Raw genomic sequence first — 16,482 nt, forward strand, 5'->3', positions numbered from 1 at the left:
TTTTAGTCAAGAGGTGAGTGGCATACAGAAAGATTAAATCAGTGAGGGATCTGTTCTTTTGATTGGACTTTGTTTTTGGGTGGTAGGTTGGTACCTCACCCATGACCCTGTGGTGTAACTCCTCAATACTTGTCCTGTTGGTTCAAAGGATAGCACTGAATTTCCCCTACCCCCTGTATTTTTGCTGATGACATTCCTATTGTTATAAAGCTGTTGTATATTATATATGCTCACAGTGAGCAATGCCCTGGGGGACCTTTGGTGGTACTTTCAACTTAAAAAGATAGCTACAAACGTTTGGATTGGTTGAGAGGTCAGTTGCGGAGGCATGATGAAATGTTTTTTTGGTTTGGGGTGGAAAATGCACACTTTTTAAAATAAATTTCCTCAATGTTTGCATTGAGGAGGGGTGGCATTGAAATAATCTCAGTTCATGCTTTTAACGTCAGCAATGAACAGACTGAAAGGGCAAAGGCATAACATAAATGAGGGTATCTGAAGAAGAGGCTGGAGCTTAAGAGTCACTAGTCATCAGAAGCGGAGCTTTTATTTCACTTCAAGCTTTCCTTTTCAGCCTGCACAGGTTTCTATCTCCTGTGCTTTTCAGCCTGCACCGGTTTCTATCTCCTGTGCTTTTCAGCCTGCACAGGTTTCTATCTCCTGTGCTTTTTTCTGAGATCACCTTTAGTCACAGCTGCCATTATGGCTGACAGGCCCATGAAAGGCCTCCCTCCAAATGAATAGTACAACTGTGAGGTGTCTCCACACTTTCCTGGGTGTTTTGTATTCTGACTGTATGGCCTTTCCTACAGCTGGGAAAGTACTGAGCAGTCAAGACCCTTTTCCTGGAGGAGGCCTTTACAATGAGACTTCCCTCACCAACAACACAGCACAGCCATGAGGGGGAAGGGCAGGCTGATACTGGAGGGAAGGCGGGGATAGACCACCGCCCAAAAGTGAAACAACCCAACACCACCCCAGAAAAGGTAGGTTGCCCCAGTCCACCATTGCTTGACCACCCGGATCCTGAAGCATGCAAAACTGCTGTACTTGTAGGTGCATTTATACCGAGACTTTCATCAACATGTGCTTTTGTAAGTGCCCTTTTTGAAAACAAAGAGCAAAAACTGCTCATGTGCAAAGCAGTGCATGATTTTTTTTTTAAATAAAGTTTTGTTTGGCAGGTTGTTAGTACTGTTTGCTGATGCCTGTCTTTTAAACACACAGGTTCTCTTAGCAATGGTTCTTCAAACGGATCGGTACTATCGCCTGAGGCAGCAGTTGGAAATGGGAAAGAGGACGGGTCACACACTTCGCAGAAAGGAGACGGAAATGATGCAAGCTCATCGGAAAATGAAGATGGGCCAGTTAGAAAGAGGTTAGTGCTCCCTTGGTGTGTCAGTTGGTTTTGTTTGGTGGAAAATGAAGTGATCCTTCAGTCTTAAAGATCATGGGTTTCTTCAATTTTAAAGTATTTCCCCAAAATACTTATCTATTTGCTGAATGGAATAGCATTGAAGCCCCTCTCCTGGATAAGGGGTGCCCAATCTGCAGGCCAAGGGAACTCAGTCCTATTTGCTCTCATGTTTCTGATTTGCTGGTTTGTCCTGATTGTATTTTGTTGGCCTGGAGGTTTGGAAAGGGCTTTTTTTTTCGCACTTTGTCTCATTGGTGGATAAATCCTAAATTGGAACCCCAAGATTTGTTAGTATCTGCAACTAGGAAGATATGGGAACATGGATTTAGACTTTTAGATGTCTCCTCCCGTGGCTCCATGGAACATGTCTTTGTGGCCCACAGAGACTTGGATACCCTTGGATTAGACCATTCTACCACTGAGGCTGAGAAAGAGATGAGTTTTAAAAAAGGTATGACATTTAACCCATATGCTGCTGAATACAAATATTGCATGTGTTTGATGCAGCTAGGCAAATGCTATGACAGGCAGATTAAAGGGACATTGTCTCATTTTTGGCTTATGGTCAAGAAATTTGACTTCACGCCATGGTAAGAGTCGAGGTGAATAATTATGGTATGCAAATATTCATTCTATTTAAAGAACTTGGCTTGATACTTCTACTTTATGTAACAGTGGAACAATGTACTACACATCTACCTTTTAAAAAAAAATACAGTGATATTAACTTGATAACAATAAATAATTGCCTGGCAAAGTAATGAGTCTGAGTAGTTCGAGATGAATGTAGGGAATATTTTGTCCTGCATTTTTGGGCTGATTCTGTTCCCACTTGTCAATCTATCCCCTCTTTTCCAGGAATGCATCTCGTTGTTATTTATAGTTTGTGTTAGCTTGAATCAGTTGGTAACACTCTTCTCTGAGTCAGAAGGTTGTAGGTTCATGCCCCACTTCAGGAATTGGGCACATAATCTAGGCTGACGCTTCAGTGCAGTGCTGAGGGAGTATTGCATTGTTAGAAGTGCCATACCTCCGATGAGATGATAAATCAAAGCGCCATCTACCTGTTCAGGTGGACTTAAAAGATCCCAAGGCACCATCCAAAGCATGGACTGAGGTGTCCTGGCCACCATTCCGCTCTTGACTAACACCAACAAAGCAGAGTTGTTCATCGCATTTGCTGTTTGTAGGACTTTGCACAAAATTGGCTGCCACATCTGTCTACATAACACTGTTTTTGTGGGTTTTTTTAAAAAAAAAAGTTATACCTGAATTCTTTCTCCTCTCTCTCTCTCTCTCTCACCTGATTTCCTAATGTTTAAATTATTTGGTGTCAAAACCCTCATCAGCAAATTTTTCTGGATCATTTTTATCAATCATCTTGTATAATTTTTGAAAACTCCTAGGAGTTGACTTCCTTCTATTAGGTCACCTTGAAATGTTCTCTTTTCCAGTGAGGACAGGCCCAACTTCCTTAGCCTTTCCTCATAACTCAGATTTCTTAGACATGGTGTCATCTTGGTTCCCTTACACTGCACCTTCTCGAGGCCAATAACTTTCTTCCTGCGGTAGTATTTAGTGCTGCATATGTAGAGAGTAAAACTGAAAAGTGTGTTTCAATCATGGCCTCATGATATACAGTCTAAAATAAAATGGAAAGCTTTGTGTACAGTATCAGAATATTAGAAACCGTTCCAGCCTGTCCACAGAGGCAACCAAATAGCTGAGTTAGGTTAAATTGAAGAAAGTTGCCTGGTTTCACTATTTGATATGGTTGTATTTCACACAGCTGTTAGTGACGAGGTCAGAACGAGCCTTGTATGAAGAGAGGTATTTATAGTCAGCAGATGTGAGACGGGGAGAAAAAGAACCCATAGTGGTTTTAGTGAAATATGAAAATGCCTGGACTTACTCAGAAAAACAACCCACAATTGCAGTGTGACACTCGGCAGAGTGATTTACGAAATGCCACTGTTTCTTGCTGCGGGCGTTTTCAGTGCATCTTTCTGGTTTTGCCCTGGGATGGTGGTAAGAGGAGAGGATAGAGATTGCTGCATGTTTCAACATTGAGCCTTCTGATTTTCCTTCTTTAATGTTTCTCCTGTTAATTGGAATTGATTGGACACAGGCAGCTGTTGAATTAGAATAATATAGTTTTAAAAAATAAACAAATCTGGAATTCTTAGCATTTTTTTCTATTTAATGTAGCTTGGGGTTGGTGGAAATATCTTTTCAGTTCTTAAGTTCTTAAAATGGAAGATGAGACAGATTTAAAAAAAAAAGAACTATATTATACGAATGAGGGATTGTGATGAATTTTTAAAATTGAAAGAGCTTATTCATCACCAAAGGCCCACGCTTGTGTTGCAGCTGTAACACACTGCTGCAATCATCCTTAGTTTAAATCCTGTTTTATATTGCAGAATATTTCAAGTAGAAATAGTTTTGTAGTTATAATTGGTCCCAGCGCACTTGGACTGGGGGTGGTTGGGGGGAGAATTTAAAATAAATTAGTCACCCTAATCAATACTCAGTGAGTTGGCTGGGAAGGTCACTGATGATGCTGTGAAATCATTCTTCCCTCGTTCGTGTGGCTCAGTATCACACTGGATAATGTCTTTACCCATTTGGCTTTCATGAAAGCTGATTTTTTTTTTTGTATCCAATGCTGCCTTCTTCACCCCCCCCCCCCCCATTCCCCCCGTCCCACCCACTCAATTTTTTAAAGACACATTTACATCCCATGTAGCTTTTTTTTTACAGTGAGTACCATTCTTCACTTGAGGCCTGCTCTTGGGCCTCTGCAATGGTGTTTTGTAATGGAGTGCCAGGACCCGTGCAGTAGTCCAGAACTAGGGGCCATGAATATAAGATAGTCACTAATAAATCCAATAAAGAATTCAGGAGAAACTTCTTTTACTCAGGGAGTAGTTAGAATGTGGAATTCGCTACCACAAGGAGTAGTTGAGGCAAATAGCATAGATGTATTTAAGGGGAAGCTAGATAAACATATGAGGGAGAAAGGAATAGAGGATATGCTGATAGGGTTAGATGAAGAGGAGTGAGAGGAGGCTCATGTGGAGCTTAAACACTGGCACATACCAGTTGGGCCAAAAGGCCTGTTTCTGTACTGTACATTCCATGTAATGCCTATCCTCGACCTTTTCTCCACCCATACCCCCCCCACCCCGACCCGTGTCGTCCTCTGTTCTAATAAAGTGTAGAATAATACAACCCTGAGGTCTACTATTTGAGAGGCACAGTGCCCGAGCGCAATGGTACGCTTAGCCATGTGTCTTGAGAGTTTGACTAGAAAATTGTATTGTCTTCGCATCATGTATTCTATATCTATTAAATACTTCAGTTGCCAACAGCACTGCTTACAGTGCAGTTTCAAACTTATCTTTCAGACAGCAAGGTGGCTCTATTATCCAAACATTCACCGAGACTCCCGTTGAATCAACTTGTAGGTAGGTTAGAAAGCTGGCAGATTGTTTTGCACCATTTTACTAACACTTTTAAAACTTTTTGAGCATTGGGCCGATCAATAACTGTACAGGACATGCATACGTTTGATTTCTTATCCCATAATACTGACATCAATGGCCAGAACACCTTGATGCCTGAATATTATGATGAGAGATTAAGCTCCTCAATGACAGCGAGTGAGTGTATTTTGTGGTTTGGCATAAAGACATTCAGGACAGGAAGGTCCTAGGTACAATACTCCCATGTCATTTGAACAACTAAGCTATTTGACCAGCTATAATGAGTGTTTAATGGTTTACTGCTGAGGGTGCCTGCTGAACTTAGAGTCATAGAGTTATACAGCACGGATAGAGGCCCTTCGGCCCATCGTGTCCGCGCCGGCCATCAAGCCCTGTCTACTCTAATCCCATATTCCAGCATTTGGTCCGTAGCCTTGTATGCTATGGCATTTCAAGTGCTCATCCAAATGCTTCTTGAATGTTGTGAGGGTTCCTACCTCCACACCCCTTTCAGGCAGTGAGTTCCAGACTCCAACCACCCTCTGGGTGAAAAAGTTCTTAAATCCCCTCTAAACCTCCCGCCTTTTACCTTGAATCTATGTCCCCTTGTTATAGAACCCTCAACGAAGGGAAAAAGCTCCTTAGTATCCATCCTATCTGTGCCCCTCATAATTTTGTACACCTCAATCATGTCCCCCCTCAGCCTCCTCTGCTCCAAGGAAAACAAACCCAATCTTCCCAGTCTCTCTTCATAGCTGAAGCGCTCCAGCCCTGGTAACATCCTGGTGAATCTCCTCTGCACCCTCTCCAAAGCGATCACATCCTTCCTGTAGTGTGGCGACCAGAACTGCACACAGTACTCCAGCTGTGGCCTAACCAGTGTTTTGTGTTTTATACAGCTCCATCATAACCTCCTTGCTCTTATATTCTATGCCTCGGCTAATAAAGGCAAGTATCCCATATGCCTTCTTTACCACCTTATCTACCTGTTCCGCCGCCTTCAGGGATCTGTGAACTTGCACACCAAGATCCCTCTGACCCGCTGTCTTGCCTAGGGTCCTCCCATTCATTGTGTATTCCCTTGCCTTGTTAGTCCCTCCAAAGTGCATCACCTCGCACTTTTCCGGGTTAAATTCCATTTGCCACTGTTCCGCCCATCTGACCAACCCATCTATATCGTCCTGCAGACTGAGGCTATCCTCCTCGCTATTTACCACCCTACCAATTTTTGTATCATCAGCGAACTTACTGATCATACCTTTTACATTCATATCCAAGTCGTTAATGTAGACCACAAACAGCAAGGGACCCAGCACCGATCCCTGTGGAGGGGAGGGGGGTGACGGATGAGCGGCGGAGGGGAGGGGAGGGGGGCGACGGATGAGGAGGGGAGGGGAGGGGGGCGACGGATGAGGAGGGGAGGGGAGGGGGGCGACGAATGAGGTGGTGAGGGGAGGGGGGCGACGGATGAGGAGGGGAGGGGAGGGGGGCGACGGATGGGGAGGGGAGGGGTGGGGGGCGACGGATGAGGAGGGGAGGGGTGGGGGGCGACGGATGAGGAGGGGAGGGGTGGGGGGCGACGGATGAGGAGGGGAGGGGAGGGGGGAGAAGACGGATGAGGAGGGGAGGGGAGGGGGGAGAAGACAGATGAGGAGGGGAGGGGAGGGGGGGGGAGAAGACGGATGGGGAGGGGAGGGGAGGGGGGGGGAGAAGACGGATGGGGAGTGGAGGGGAGGGGGGGGGAGAAGACGGATGGGGAGTGGAGGGGAGGGGGGGGGAGAAGACGGATGAGGAGTGGAGGGGAGGGGGGGGGGGAGAAGACGGATGGGGAGTGGAGGGGAGGGGGGGGGGGAGAAGACGGATGGGGAGTGGAGGGGACGGGGGGGGGAGAAGACGGATGGGGAGTGGAGGGGAGGGGGGGGGAGAAGACGGATGGGGAGTGGAGGGGAGGTGGGGAGAAGACGGATGGGGAGTGGAGTGGAGGGGGGGGGAAGACGGATGGGGAGTGGAGGGGAGGGGGGGGGGAAGACGGATGGGGAGTGGAGGGGAGGGGGGGGAAGACGGATGGGGAGTGGAGGGGAGGGGGGGGAAGACGGATGGGGAGTGGAGGGGAGGGGGGGGGAAGATGGATGGGGAGTGGAGGGGAGGGGGGGGGAAGATGGATGGGGAGTGGAGGGGAGGGGGGGGGGAAGATGGATGGGGAGTGGAGGGGAGGGGGAAGACGGATGGGGAGTGGAGGGGAGGGGGAAGACGGGAGGGGGGGGGGAAGACGGGAGGGGGGGGGGAAGAACGGGACGGGACGGGAGGGGGGGAAGACGGGACGGGAGGGGGGGAAGACGGGACGGGAGGGGGGGGAAGACGGGACGGGACGTGAGGGGGGGAAGACGGGACGGGACGTGAGGGGGGGAAGACGGGACGGGAGGGGAGGGTGGGGGGGGAGAAGAGGGGAGGGGAGGGGAGAAGACGGGAGGGGAGGGGAGGGGGGGGGAAGACGGATGGGGAGGGGCAGGATGTCCGATCATGAGGAGCGAAGCAGGTTGGCTTCGTGTTCGAAAGGCACTTACCTGCTGGATCCGGCAATTATTGTTTCTGTTTTGCTGCTGAGTTTCCTGAGCCCTGGGAAACTCAGCAGCAAAACCCTCCTTGGAGGAGCATTTTCCATTTTTGAAATTTTAACTCCTGCCCGTCCTGGAGGGTTAACATTTGCCCCTTTATTTCCAGCTTTCCTTTCCATTTTATAATGTCTTGATTTAGTTTTGCAAATTCTCACTTAGATTCACTCACACTAACCGGTAGTCATTTGTGTCGCTGCAGCTCGGTTGTGTTGCTCATGTTTCTGTTGGGGGGGTTTTGGCAGATCTAAGCCAAGCTGCTGGGTGGTATTTTTCCCAAATGTTTGCTCTTCAGAAATGGGAACGGAGTGATGGTCATCTTGGGGTTAAAGGAAGTTGGAGATTCACTCCTTTGCAATTCTAGGTGGAGGAGGAAAAAGACGCGAATTAAAGCTGACAAAGATAATTAAGAAGCAGCATGTTTGGATTTGTTCCTTTTACCTACAATAATGTAAGACTGATGAGAGAAATCTAATTAGAGGTTTTGTGTGTTTTTTAATTTATGTTGTAACTCCAGTGTTTCATTTAAAATACTTATCATTGCATCACAGAACTTGCAACACGGGAGGAGGCCGTTTGAGTCATTGCATTTGTGTCACTGCTGGCTCTTCAACTAGCATTATCTAGTCTACTCCAGTCCTAATTCCCTCCTTTTTCCTCATTTGCATTCTTCCTTTTCAAATATTTATCCAGTCCCCCTGCAAATTATTGATACTGTCTCTTCCTCAAAAACTACTTGGTAAAGAATTCCTTGTTCTAACTACCCTTCAAGAAAACAAAACCAAATCTTCTAACTTCCCTTGAAAGGTTCTATCTTTGTTTACAAACACTATTCCGGTGTTGGTTGTTCCACAATTAAATGATGGCCAGGTTAATGATACTTGTCTCTTTGTTAACCTGTCAGTACTATTAAGTAATAGAGTTCTCAGAAGGCATTAAGGGCTGATTAATTTTTAGGTATGGTTTTTGAAGGTTTTCTAAAACTGATGTTACAACTCCTGGGGTTCTGTTGAAAAGAATTCCCATGTAGGAACATAGGAACAGGAGTAGGCCATTCAGCCCCTCGTGTCTGCTCCGCCATTTGATAAGATCATGGCTGATCTGTGATCTAACTCCATATACCTGCCTTTGGCCCATATCCCTTAATACCTTTGGTTGCCAAAAAGCTATCTATCTCAGATTTAAATTTAGCAATTGAGCTAGTATCAATTGCCGTTTGCGGAAGAGAGTTCCAAACTTTTACAACTCTTTGTGTGTAGAAATGTTTTCTAATCTCGCTCCTGAAAGGTCTGGCTCTAATTTTTAGACTGTGCCCCCTACTCCTAGAATCCCCAACCAGCGGAAATAGTTTCTCTCTATCCACCCAATCTGTTCCCCTTAATATCTTGTAAACTTCGATCAGATCACCCCTTAACCTTCGAAACTCCAGAGAATACAACCCCAATTTGTGTAATCTCTCCTCGTAACTTAACCCTTGAAGTCCTGGTATCATTCTAGTAAACCTACGCTGCACTCCCTCCAAGGCCAATATGTCCTTCCAAAGGTGCGGTGCCCAGAACTGCTCACAGTACTCCAGGTGCGGTCTAACCAGGGTTTTGTATCGCTGCAGCATAACTTCTGCCCCCTTGTACTCTAGTCCTCTAGATATAAAGGCCAACATTCCATTTGCCTTCTTGATTATTTTCTGCGCCTATTCATGACACTTCAATTATCTATGTACCTGAACCCCGAAGTCCCTTTGGACATCCACTGTTTTTAACTTTTTACTATTTAGAAAGTACCCTCTTCTATCCTTTTTTGATCCAAAGTGGATGACCTCACATTTGTCTACATTGAATTCCAATTGCCACAATTTTGCCCATTCACTTAATCTATCAATATCGCTTTGTAATTTTATGTTTTCATCTACACTGCTTACAATGCCACCAATCTTTGTGTCATCGGCAAACTTAGATATGAGACTTTCTATGCCTTCATCTAAGTCGTTAATAAATATTGTGAATAATTGAGGCCCCAAGACAGATCCCTGTGGGACTCCACTAGTCACATCCTGCCAATGTGAGTACCTTCCCATTACCCCTACTCTCTTTCGCTCAGCCAACTTCCTAACCAAGTCTGTACTTTTCCCTCGATTCCATGGGCTTCTATCTTAGCTAACAGTCTCTTATGTGGGACCTTATCAAATGCCTTCTGGAAGTCCATATAAATGACATCCATTGACATTCCCCTGACCACTACTTTAGTCACCTCTTCAAAAAATTCAATCAGGTTTGTCAGGCACGACCTACCTTTCACAAATGGGTAAAATTTGGATAAAAACACCCCACCTCACAAAAAAACAAAACAAAACGCCCAAGGCTCACCCCATACACAAACGGCCACTTTGTTAATTTCACCTACCTGTTCTGCACCACATTTGTCATTGCACAAACACCTATACAATCATCCTGTTCATGATCCAGGTCTCAGCCAGTTCCAATCAATAGATCAGAAGTGAATTTGGTCCTTTCACACTGTACCTGGTCCCCATAAGTGCTCCTGTATGAAATTAGTGTCCAATGCATACTTGGCTTGTATTTCCTTGAGTTTAGAAGGTTGAGGGGTGATCTGATCAGGGTATTTAAAATGATTAAAGGATTTGATAGGGTAGATATAGAGCATCTATTTCCTCTGGTAGGGGAATCGAGAACAAGAGGACATAATCTTAAAATTAGAGCTAGGCTATTTAGGAGTGAAATCAGCAAGCTCTTTTTCTCACAAAGGGTAGTGGAAATCTGGAAAACTCTCCCCAAGGCTGTGGGTGCAATTTTCAAGATTGAAATCGATAGATTGCGATCGATAGATTTTTGTTAGGTAAGGGTATCAAGGGATATGAAGAAAAGGCCGGTAAATGGAGTTGAGGTAGAGATCAGCCATGGTCCAACTGAATGGCAGAACAGGCTTGAGGGGCTGAATGGGCTACTCCTATTCCCATGTTACTCTGACAGAAAACTTAACAGATGGCTCAAATGAAACAATTTACACAGGTCTGATGTGCAATGCTGTGATTCACAGCTACTTCCTGGATTAGTGGTGTGTTGCATGTGTCCACTGTATGCAGTATGAGAGCACTGAGCGGGCTTGCAGCATTTAAAGTGTATTAAATGTGAACTAGCTGCTATTTAGCTCAGAACTGAATAAGCAAATGCCATGTAAATAGGCCTTTAAAAAGGAGTATGTGCATAGATACAGCCTAGACTATCTCGTCTGCTGATTTGCATTTTTTGTCTCCAATATTCTCTCCATCTCTTCTGAACTCATTAACTGTTTTCTGAGGTACAGTCCCATGAGCACACGTCACCCTCCGGTACCTTGACCAAATGAACATTATTCATTTAAGAGTCTTGACAGTGACTGGCAGATTTGGGGGGGGGGGAGGGGAGAGAGAGAGAGTTATAACCAAACATATGCCTGGATGCATATGGGTACGTCTAATCGGAGTCATTGGATAGCGACCAGGAGTGGGAAACATGGCCCTTTTTACATGCTCCTCTAACCCAGCTGCATGTATACCAGTTGTAGTGAAAAAGTAGTAAGGGAAGTCACAAAAAACTGAGTGTTCGATAGCTGAGAACATTTTGCAGAACAATGAAGAGCTTTTCAGATACATACACGGTGAAAGAAAGTATTGGTCCATTTAAAAATGATGGTGAGAAACTGAAATGCTGGGACAAAGAAATAGCAGATTATTTCAATAATTAATTCAAATCTGTGCACAGGAAGAGTAGGGAAAGTTGCATGCTGGGGCCTCAACTATGCACTATCTTTATTAATGACTTAGATAACACAATAGAGAGCCATATATCCAAGTTTGCCGATGACACAAAGATTGGTGGCATGGTGAGTAGTGTAGACGGGAGCATAAAATTACAAAGAGACATTGATAGATTAAGTGAGTGGGCAGAACTGTGGCAGATAGATTTCAACGCAGGTAGGTGTGAGGTCATTCATTCAAAAAAGGATAGATCTGAGTATTTTTTAAATGGTGAAAAGCTAGGAACAGTGGAGGTCCAAAGAGATTTAGGGGTCCATGTACATAGATTACTAAAATGTGGTAGTCACGTACAAAAAAATAACAAAAAGGCTAATGGAATGTTAGCCTTTCTATCTAGAGGGTGAGAATATAAAGGGGAGGAAGTTATACTACAGCTATATAAAGCCCTGGTTAGACCACTTCTGGGCACCGCACCATAGTAAGGATATATTGGCCTTGGAAGGGGCGCAGCGCAGATTCACCAGAATGTTACCAGGGCTCCAAGGGGTAGATTGAGGAGAGATTACATAAACTAGGCTTATATTCCCTGGAATATAGAAGGTTAAGGGGTGATTGATTGAGGTTTTTAGGAGTTTGAAAGGAATTGATAGGGTAGATAGAGAGAAACTTTTTCTGCTGGTGGGGGAGTCTAGGACAAGGGGACATAACCTTAAAATCAAAGCCAGGTCATTCAGGAGGGAAATCAGGATACACTTCTTCATGCAAAGGGTGGTAGAAATGTGGAGAACACTCACAAATGCAGTAGATGCTAGCTCAATTAATAATTTTAAATCTGAGATCGATAGATTTTTGCTAGCCAAGGGTGTTAAGGAGTTTGGAGTTAGTCTACAGATCAACCACGATCTCATTGAATGGCAGAACAGGCTCGAGGGGCTGAATGGCCTACTCCTGTTCCTGTGTTTCTATGAAGCAGATTTTCTGGAACAGCACGGTAACACAAGATATGGTTCTAAACAGGTGTAAAATGCTAAATTGAGGGAGATTCATGAAAGAAAAATGTACACTTGTATAGCACCTTATCATGATCTCAGGAAATCCTAAAGTGGCTTACAACCAGTGGATTACTTTTAGAAGTGCAGTCGTTGTTATTGTGCAGGCGAACACGGTAGCCAATTTGTGCACATCACAGTCCCACAAACAACAATGAAGTAAGCGAATCATGTATTCTGTTTTTGGTAGTATTGGTTGGAGAGGAATGTTGGCCAAGACGCTGGGAAAACTCCTCTATGAATAAGTGCCATGACATCTGAGTTGAGAGTGCTACCAACTGAGCCAAACTGACACTTCAGGTTTGGAAAGTGGCAAACATAACACATTTTTTTTTTTAAATGAAGAGGTGTTCCTGAAAGCTGGCCCACTAAGTTTAACATCTGTTAGAAGTATTTGGGAAGGAAACGTCACCCCGAGCGGAGTTTTGTATGGACGTTATTGACATTTTGAAATTTCATAAGGTTTTTGATGACAGTCCACGTTGAGGATTAATGGTCAGGGTAAGGAGCCTCAAACTTAGGGAGTAAAGTCTGGCATTGGATAGGAAATGGAAAGAAAGAACATGTATTCTCATGATGCCCCAAAGTGCTTCACGGCCAATTAATTTCTTTTGCTGTGCATCACTCTTACGTAGGCAAATGCGGCAGCCAATTTGTGCATTGCAAGGTCCCACAAGCAGCAATGAGATAAGTGACTTGTTAATCTGCTTAGGTGTTGGTTGAGGGATTAAATGTTGGCCAGGGAGAATGCCCCTGCTTTTCTTCAAATATTGTCATGGGATCTTTTACATCCACCCGAACAGGCAGATGGGGCCTCAGTTTGACATTTTGCCCGAAAGATTGGATCTCCAACAATGCAGCACTCCCTCAGTACCAAAGAGATGTCAGCCCAGGTTATGTTTTCAAGTTCTGAAGTGTGGCTTGAACCCATAACCTTTTGACATAGAGCGGACGATAGCTTTAAAAACAGAACATCTAAACAAGAGCTTTTCTGGCTGGAAAGCGGTTCCAAGTGGGTCCCCCCAGGGGCCATTGAGACTCTTCCTATTTTTTGATGCATATTAATGACCTGGATGAAGTATTTATAGGCAAGGTTTGCAGTTGATGCCAAAATTAAAGGCTGGGCAAACAATGAGCAACCAAATTCAAAATGATTTAGATCTTTTAGATAACTGAGCCAATAGTACATTGCAATTCAGTGTGGAAAAGTGGAAAACGGTTATTATGGGAGCAAGGAGCCCAAAGAGAGAACATGCGTTAAATAGCCCAAGACTAAGAAGTGCTTTAAAGGAACCGAATGGTAGGCCATTGTGTAAACTGCTTTTACCTCTGGGATTTGGATTCAAATCCAGCCCAGATGAATGGGATGTAATTGTCCTGAGTTTGAACAGTTTCAATGCAGTGGGTTTTGGCAATGGTAGGGGGTGGCGGTGGGGAAATGTCATATTGGGTGCAGGAAGGGGTACTTTTCTGTGGATGAGACTGAGCTACACTTGGGCTTTTCTCTGCATCTGGTTGTGCGATGCAGGACCTAGGAGTGCTTGTTGCTGACACTGGGTGCCTGCAATGGGAAGAGTTCCATTCCCTAGCACTAATGTTCCTGACCTTGATGAGCACAAAGAAATGCTGATGAATTAGAAGATCTAGAAGTTATGCTGGATAAACCTATGAACTGTCAGTACAGTGCTTAGCTGGAGTAAAGAAGGTTGCATTAACAGAGGGATAGATTGTAATTCTAAAGAGGTATTATTACTATGTCATTCTTCTCGTGCCAGCCCACAAATTACTTGATTTATTGAATTTATTTTCATAAAATGCTATATCCAGAAGTATGTCTGCTGTTCTGGTCACCTCACCATAGGCAGAATATTAATTACCCATAAGAAGGTACAAAGGAGAACAGCAAAGATTATTCCAGGTACCAGAAATTCAAGTTCAGAGAAAAGTTTAAGGAAGTTGGTCTTGTTTTCTTTTGAAGTGGAGCAACAAAATTTTGATCCAGGCAAATTGTTCACCGTGGCGAACGATTTTAATATCAGGGGACGAAGAACCGGCCAACTGTCCCATCACATCTACTCCTTCCATGGAGTATATGCAATCTGATGTAGAATGGGCACTATTCAGCTCATTTCATTTCCTGAGGAAAGTTTCTTGGGAGATAAAATGAGCTGAATAGTTCCCATTGGAAGGGAAAAGAGTGAATCAGCTGCTAAGATTCTAGACTTGGGTAAGGCCGACTTCAATGGGATGAGACAGAGACTGTCCACAGTAAACTGGGCAAATCTGTTAATGGGTAAAACGACTGATGATCAGTGGGAAATGTTTAAAGAAACATTTAACGTGATACAGAACTGGTTTATACCCCTGAGGGGTAAGATCTCTCGTTGTCCATGGCTTTTTTTTTGGCAAGTAAAGAAGTAAGGGACAGTATAAGACAAAAAGGCAAAAAATGGCACAGATCCTGGTGAATGGGAAAGATACAAAGATCAACAAAGGGTCACAAAACAGATAGTAAGAGCTACAAAAAGAGAGTATGAAAAGAAACTTGCAAGGGATATCAAAATCAATACGAAGAACTTTTATAGTTGTATTAGGAAAAAGCGGGTGGTCAGGAGCAGTGTTGGCCCCTTAAAAACTGAAAGTGGGGATATTGTCATTGACAATGGGGAAATGGCAGACATGTTGAATAATTACTTTGCATCAGTATTTACAGTAGAAAAAGAGGATAGCATGCCGGAAATCCCAAGAAAACTAATATTGAATCGGGGACAGGGACTCAATAACATAAGTAAAGCAACAGTAATGAAGAAAATAATAGCACTAAAGAGTGACAAATCCCCAGGACAAGATGGTTTCCATCCCAGGGTTTTAAAGGAAGTGGGTGAGCACATTGCAGATGCCCTAACTATAATCTTTCAAAGTTCTCTAGATTCAGGAACCGTCTCTCTAGATTGGAAAATTGCACATGTCACTCCACTTTTTAAGAGAGGAGAGAGAGGGAAACCAGGGAATTATAGACCAGTCAGCCTAACATCTGTTGTGAGGAAAATGCTGGAGTCTATAATTAAGCTTAGGGTGACTGAACACCTCGAGAATTTTCAGTTAATCAGAGAGAGCCAGCATGGATTTGTGAAAGGTAGGTCGTGCCTGACAAACCTGATTGAATTTTTTGAAGAGGTGACTAAAGTAGTGGACAGGGGAATGTCAATGGATGTCATTTATATGGACTTCCAGAAGGCATTTGATGAAGTCCCACATAAGAGACTGGAATCGAGGGAAAAGTATGGACTTGGTTAGGAAGTTGGCTGAGCGAAAGGCGGCAGAGAGTAGGGATAATGGGTAAGTATTCACATTGACAGGATGTGACTAGTGGAGTCCCGCAGGGATCTGTCTTGGGGCCTCAATTATTCACAATATTTATTAGCGACTTAAATGAAGGCATTGAAAGTCTCATATCTAAGTTTGCCGATGACACAAAGATTGGTGGCATTGTAAGCAGTGTAGATGAAAACATAAAATTACAAAGCGATATTGATAGATTAGGTGAATGGAGAAAACTGTAGCAAATGGAATTCAGTGTAGGTAAATGTGAGGTTATCCACTTTGGACCAAAAAAGGATAGAACAGGGTACTTTCTAAATGGTAAAAAGTTAAAAACAGTGGATGTCCAATGGGACTTCGGGGTTCAGGTACATAGATCGTTGAAGTGTCATGAACAGGTGCAGAAAATAGTCAATAAGGCTAATGGAATGCTCGCCTTTATATCTAGAGGACTAGAGTACAAGGGAGCAGAAGTTATGCTGCAGCTATACAAAGCCCTGGTTAGACCGCACCTGGAGTACTGTGAGCAGTTCTGGGCACCGCACCTTCTGGAGGACATATTGGCCTTGGGGGGAGTGCAGCATGGGTTTACTAGAATGATACCCGGACTTCGAGGGTTAAGTTATGAGGAGAGATTACACAAATTGGGGTTGTATTCTCTCGAGTTTCGAAGGTTATGGGGTGATCTGATCGTAGTTTATAAGATATTCAGGGGAACAGTTGGGTAGATAGAGAGAAACTATTTCCGCTGGTTGGGGATTCTAGGAGTAGGGGGCACATTCTAAAAATTAGAGCCAGACCTTTCAGGAGTGAGATTAGAAAACACTTCTACGCACAAAGC

The 16,482-nt window shown here is 44.1% G+C and overlaps 1 protein-coding gene across 3 annotated transcripts in view; it reads left to right on the forward strand.

Annotated features, from left to right (window-relative positions):
- The window catches only part of jarid2b (jumonji and AT-rich interaction domain containing 2b), a 339,245-nt gene that overhangs the window by 185,539 nt on the left and 137,224 nt on the right, over positions 1-16,482 (forward strand). For 2 of the 3 annotated variants that reach the window (XM_068001688.1, XM_068001689.1), the window contains one exon: positions 1,228-1,378. In XM_068001688.1, the coding sequence (XP_067857789.1) occupies positions 1,228-1,378 (151 nt within the window). Of the gene's footprint in view, positions 1-1,227; positions 1,379-4,834; positions 4,888-16,482 lie in introns of those variants that run through there. The other variant, XM_068001690.1, reaches the window with a different exon arrangement.

Source organism: Heptranchias perlo, chromosome 2 (assembly GCF_035084215.1).
Source record: "Heptranchias perlo isolate sHepPer1 chromosome 2, sHepPer1.hap1, whole genome shotgun sequence".
In the NCBI taxonomy this organism is placed as follows: Eukaryota; Metazoa; Chordata; class Chondrichthyes; order Hexanchiformes; family Hexanchidae; genus Heptranchias; species Heptranchias perlo.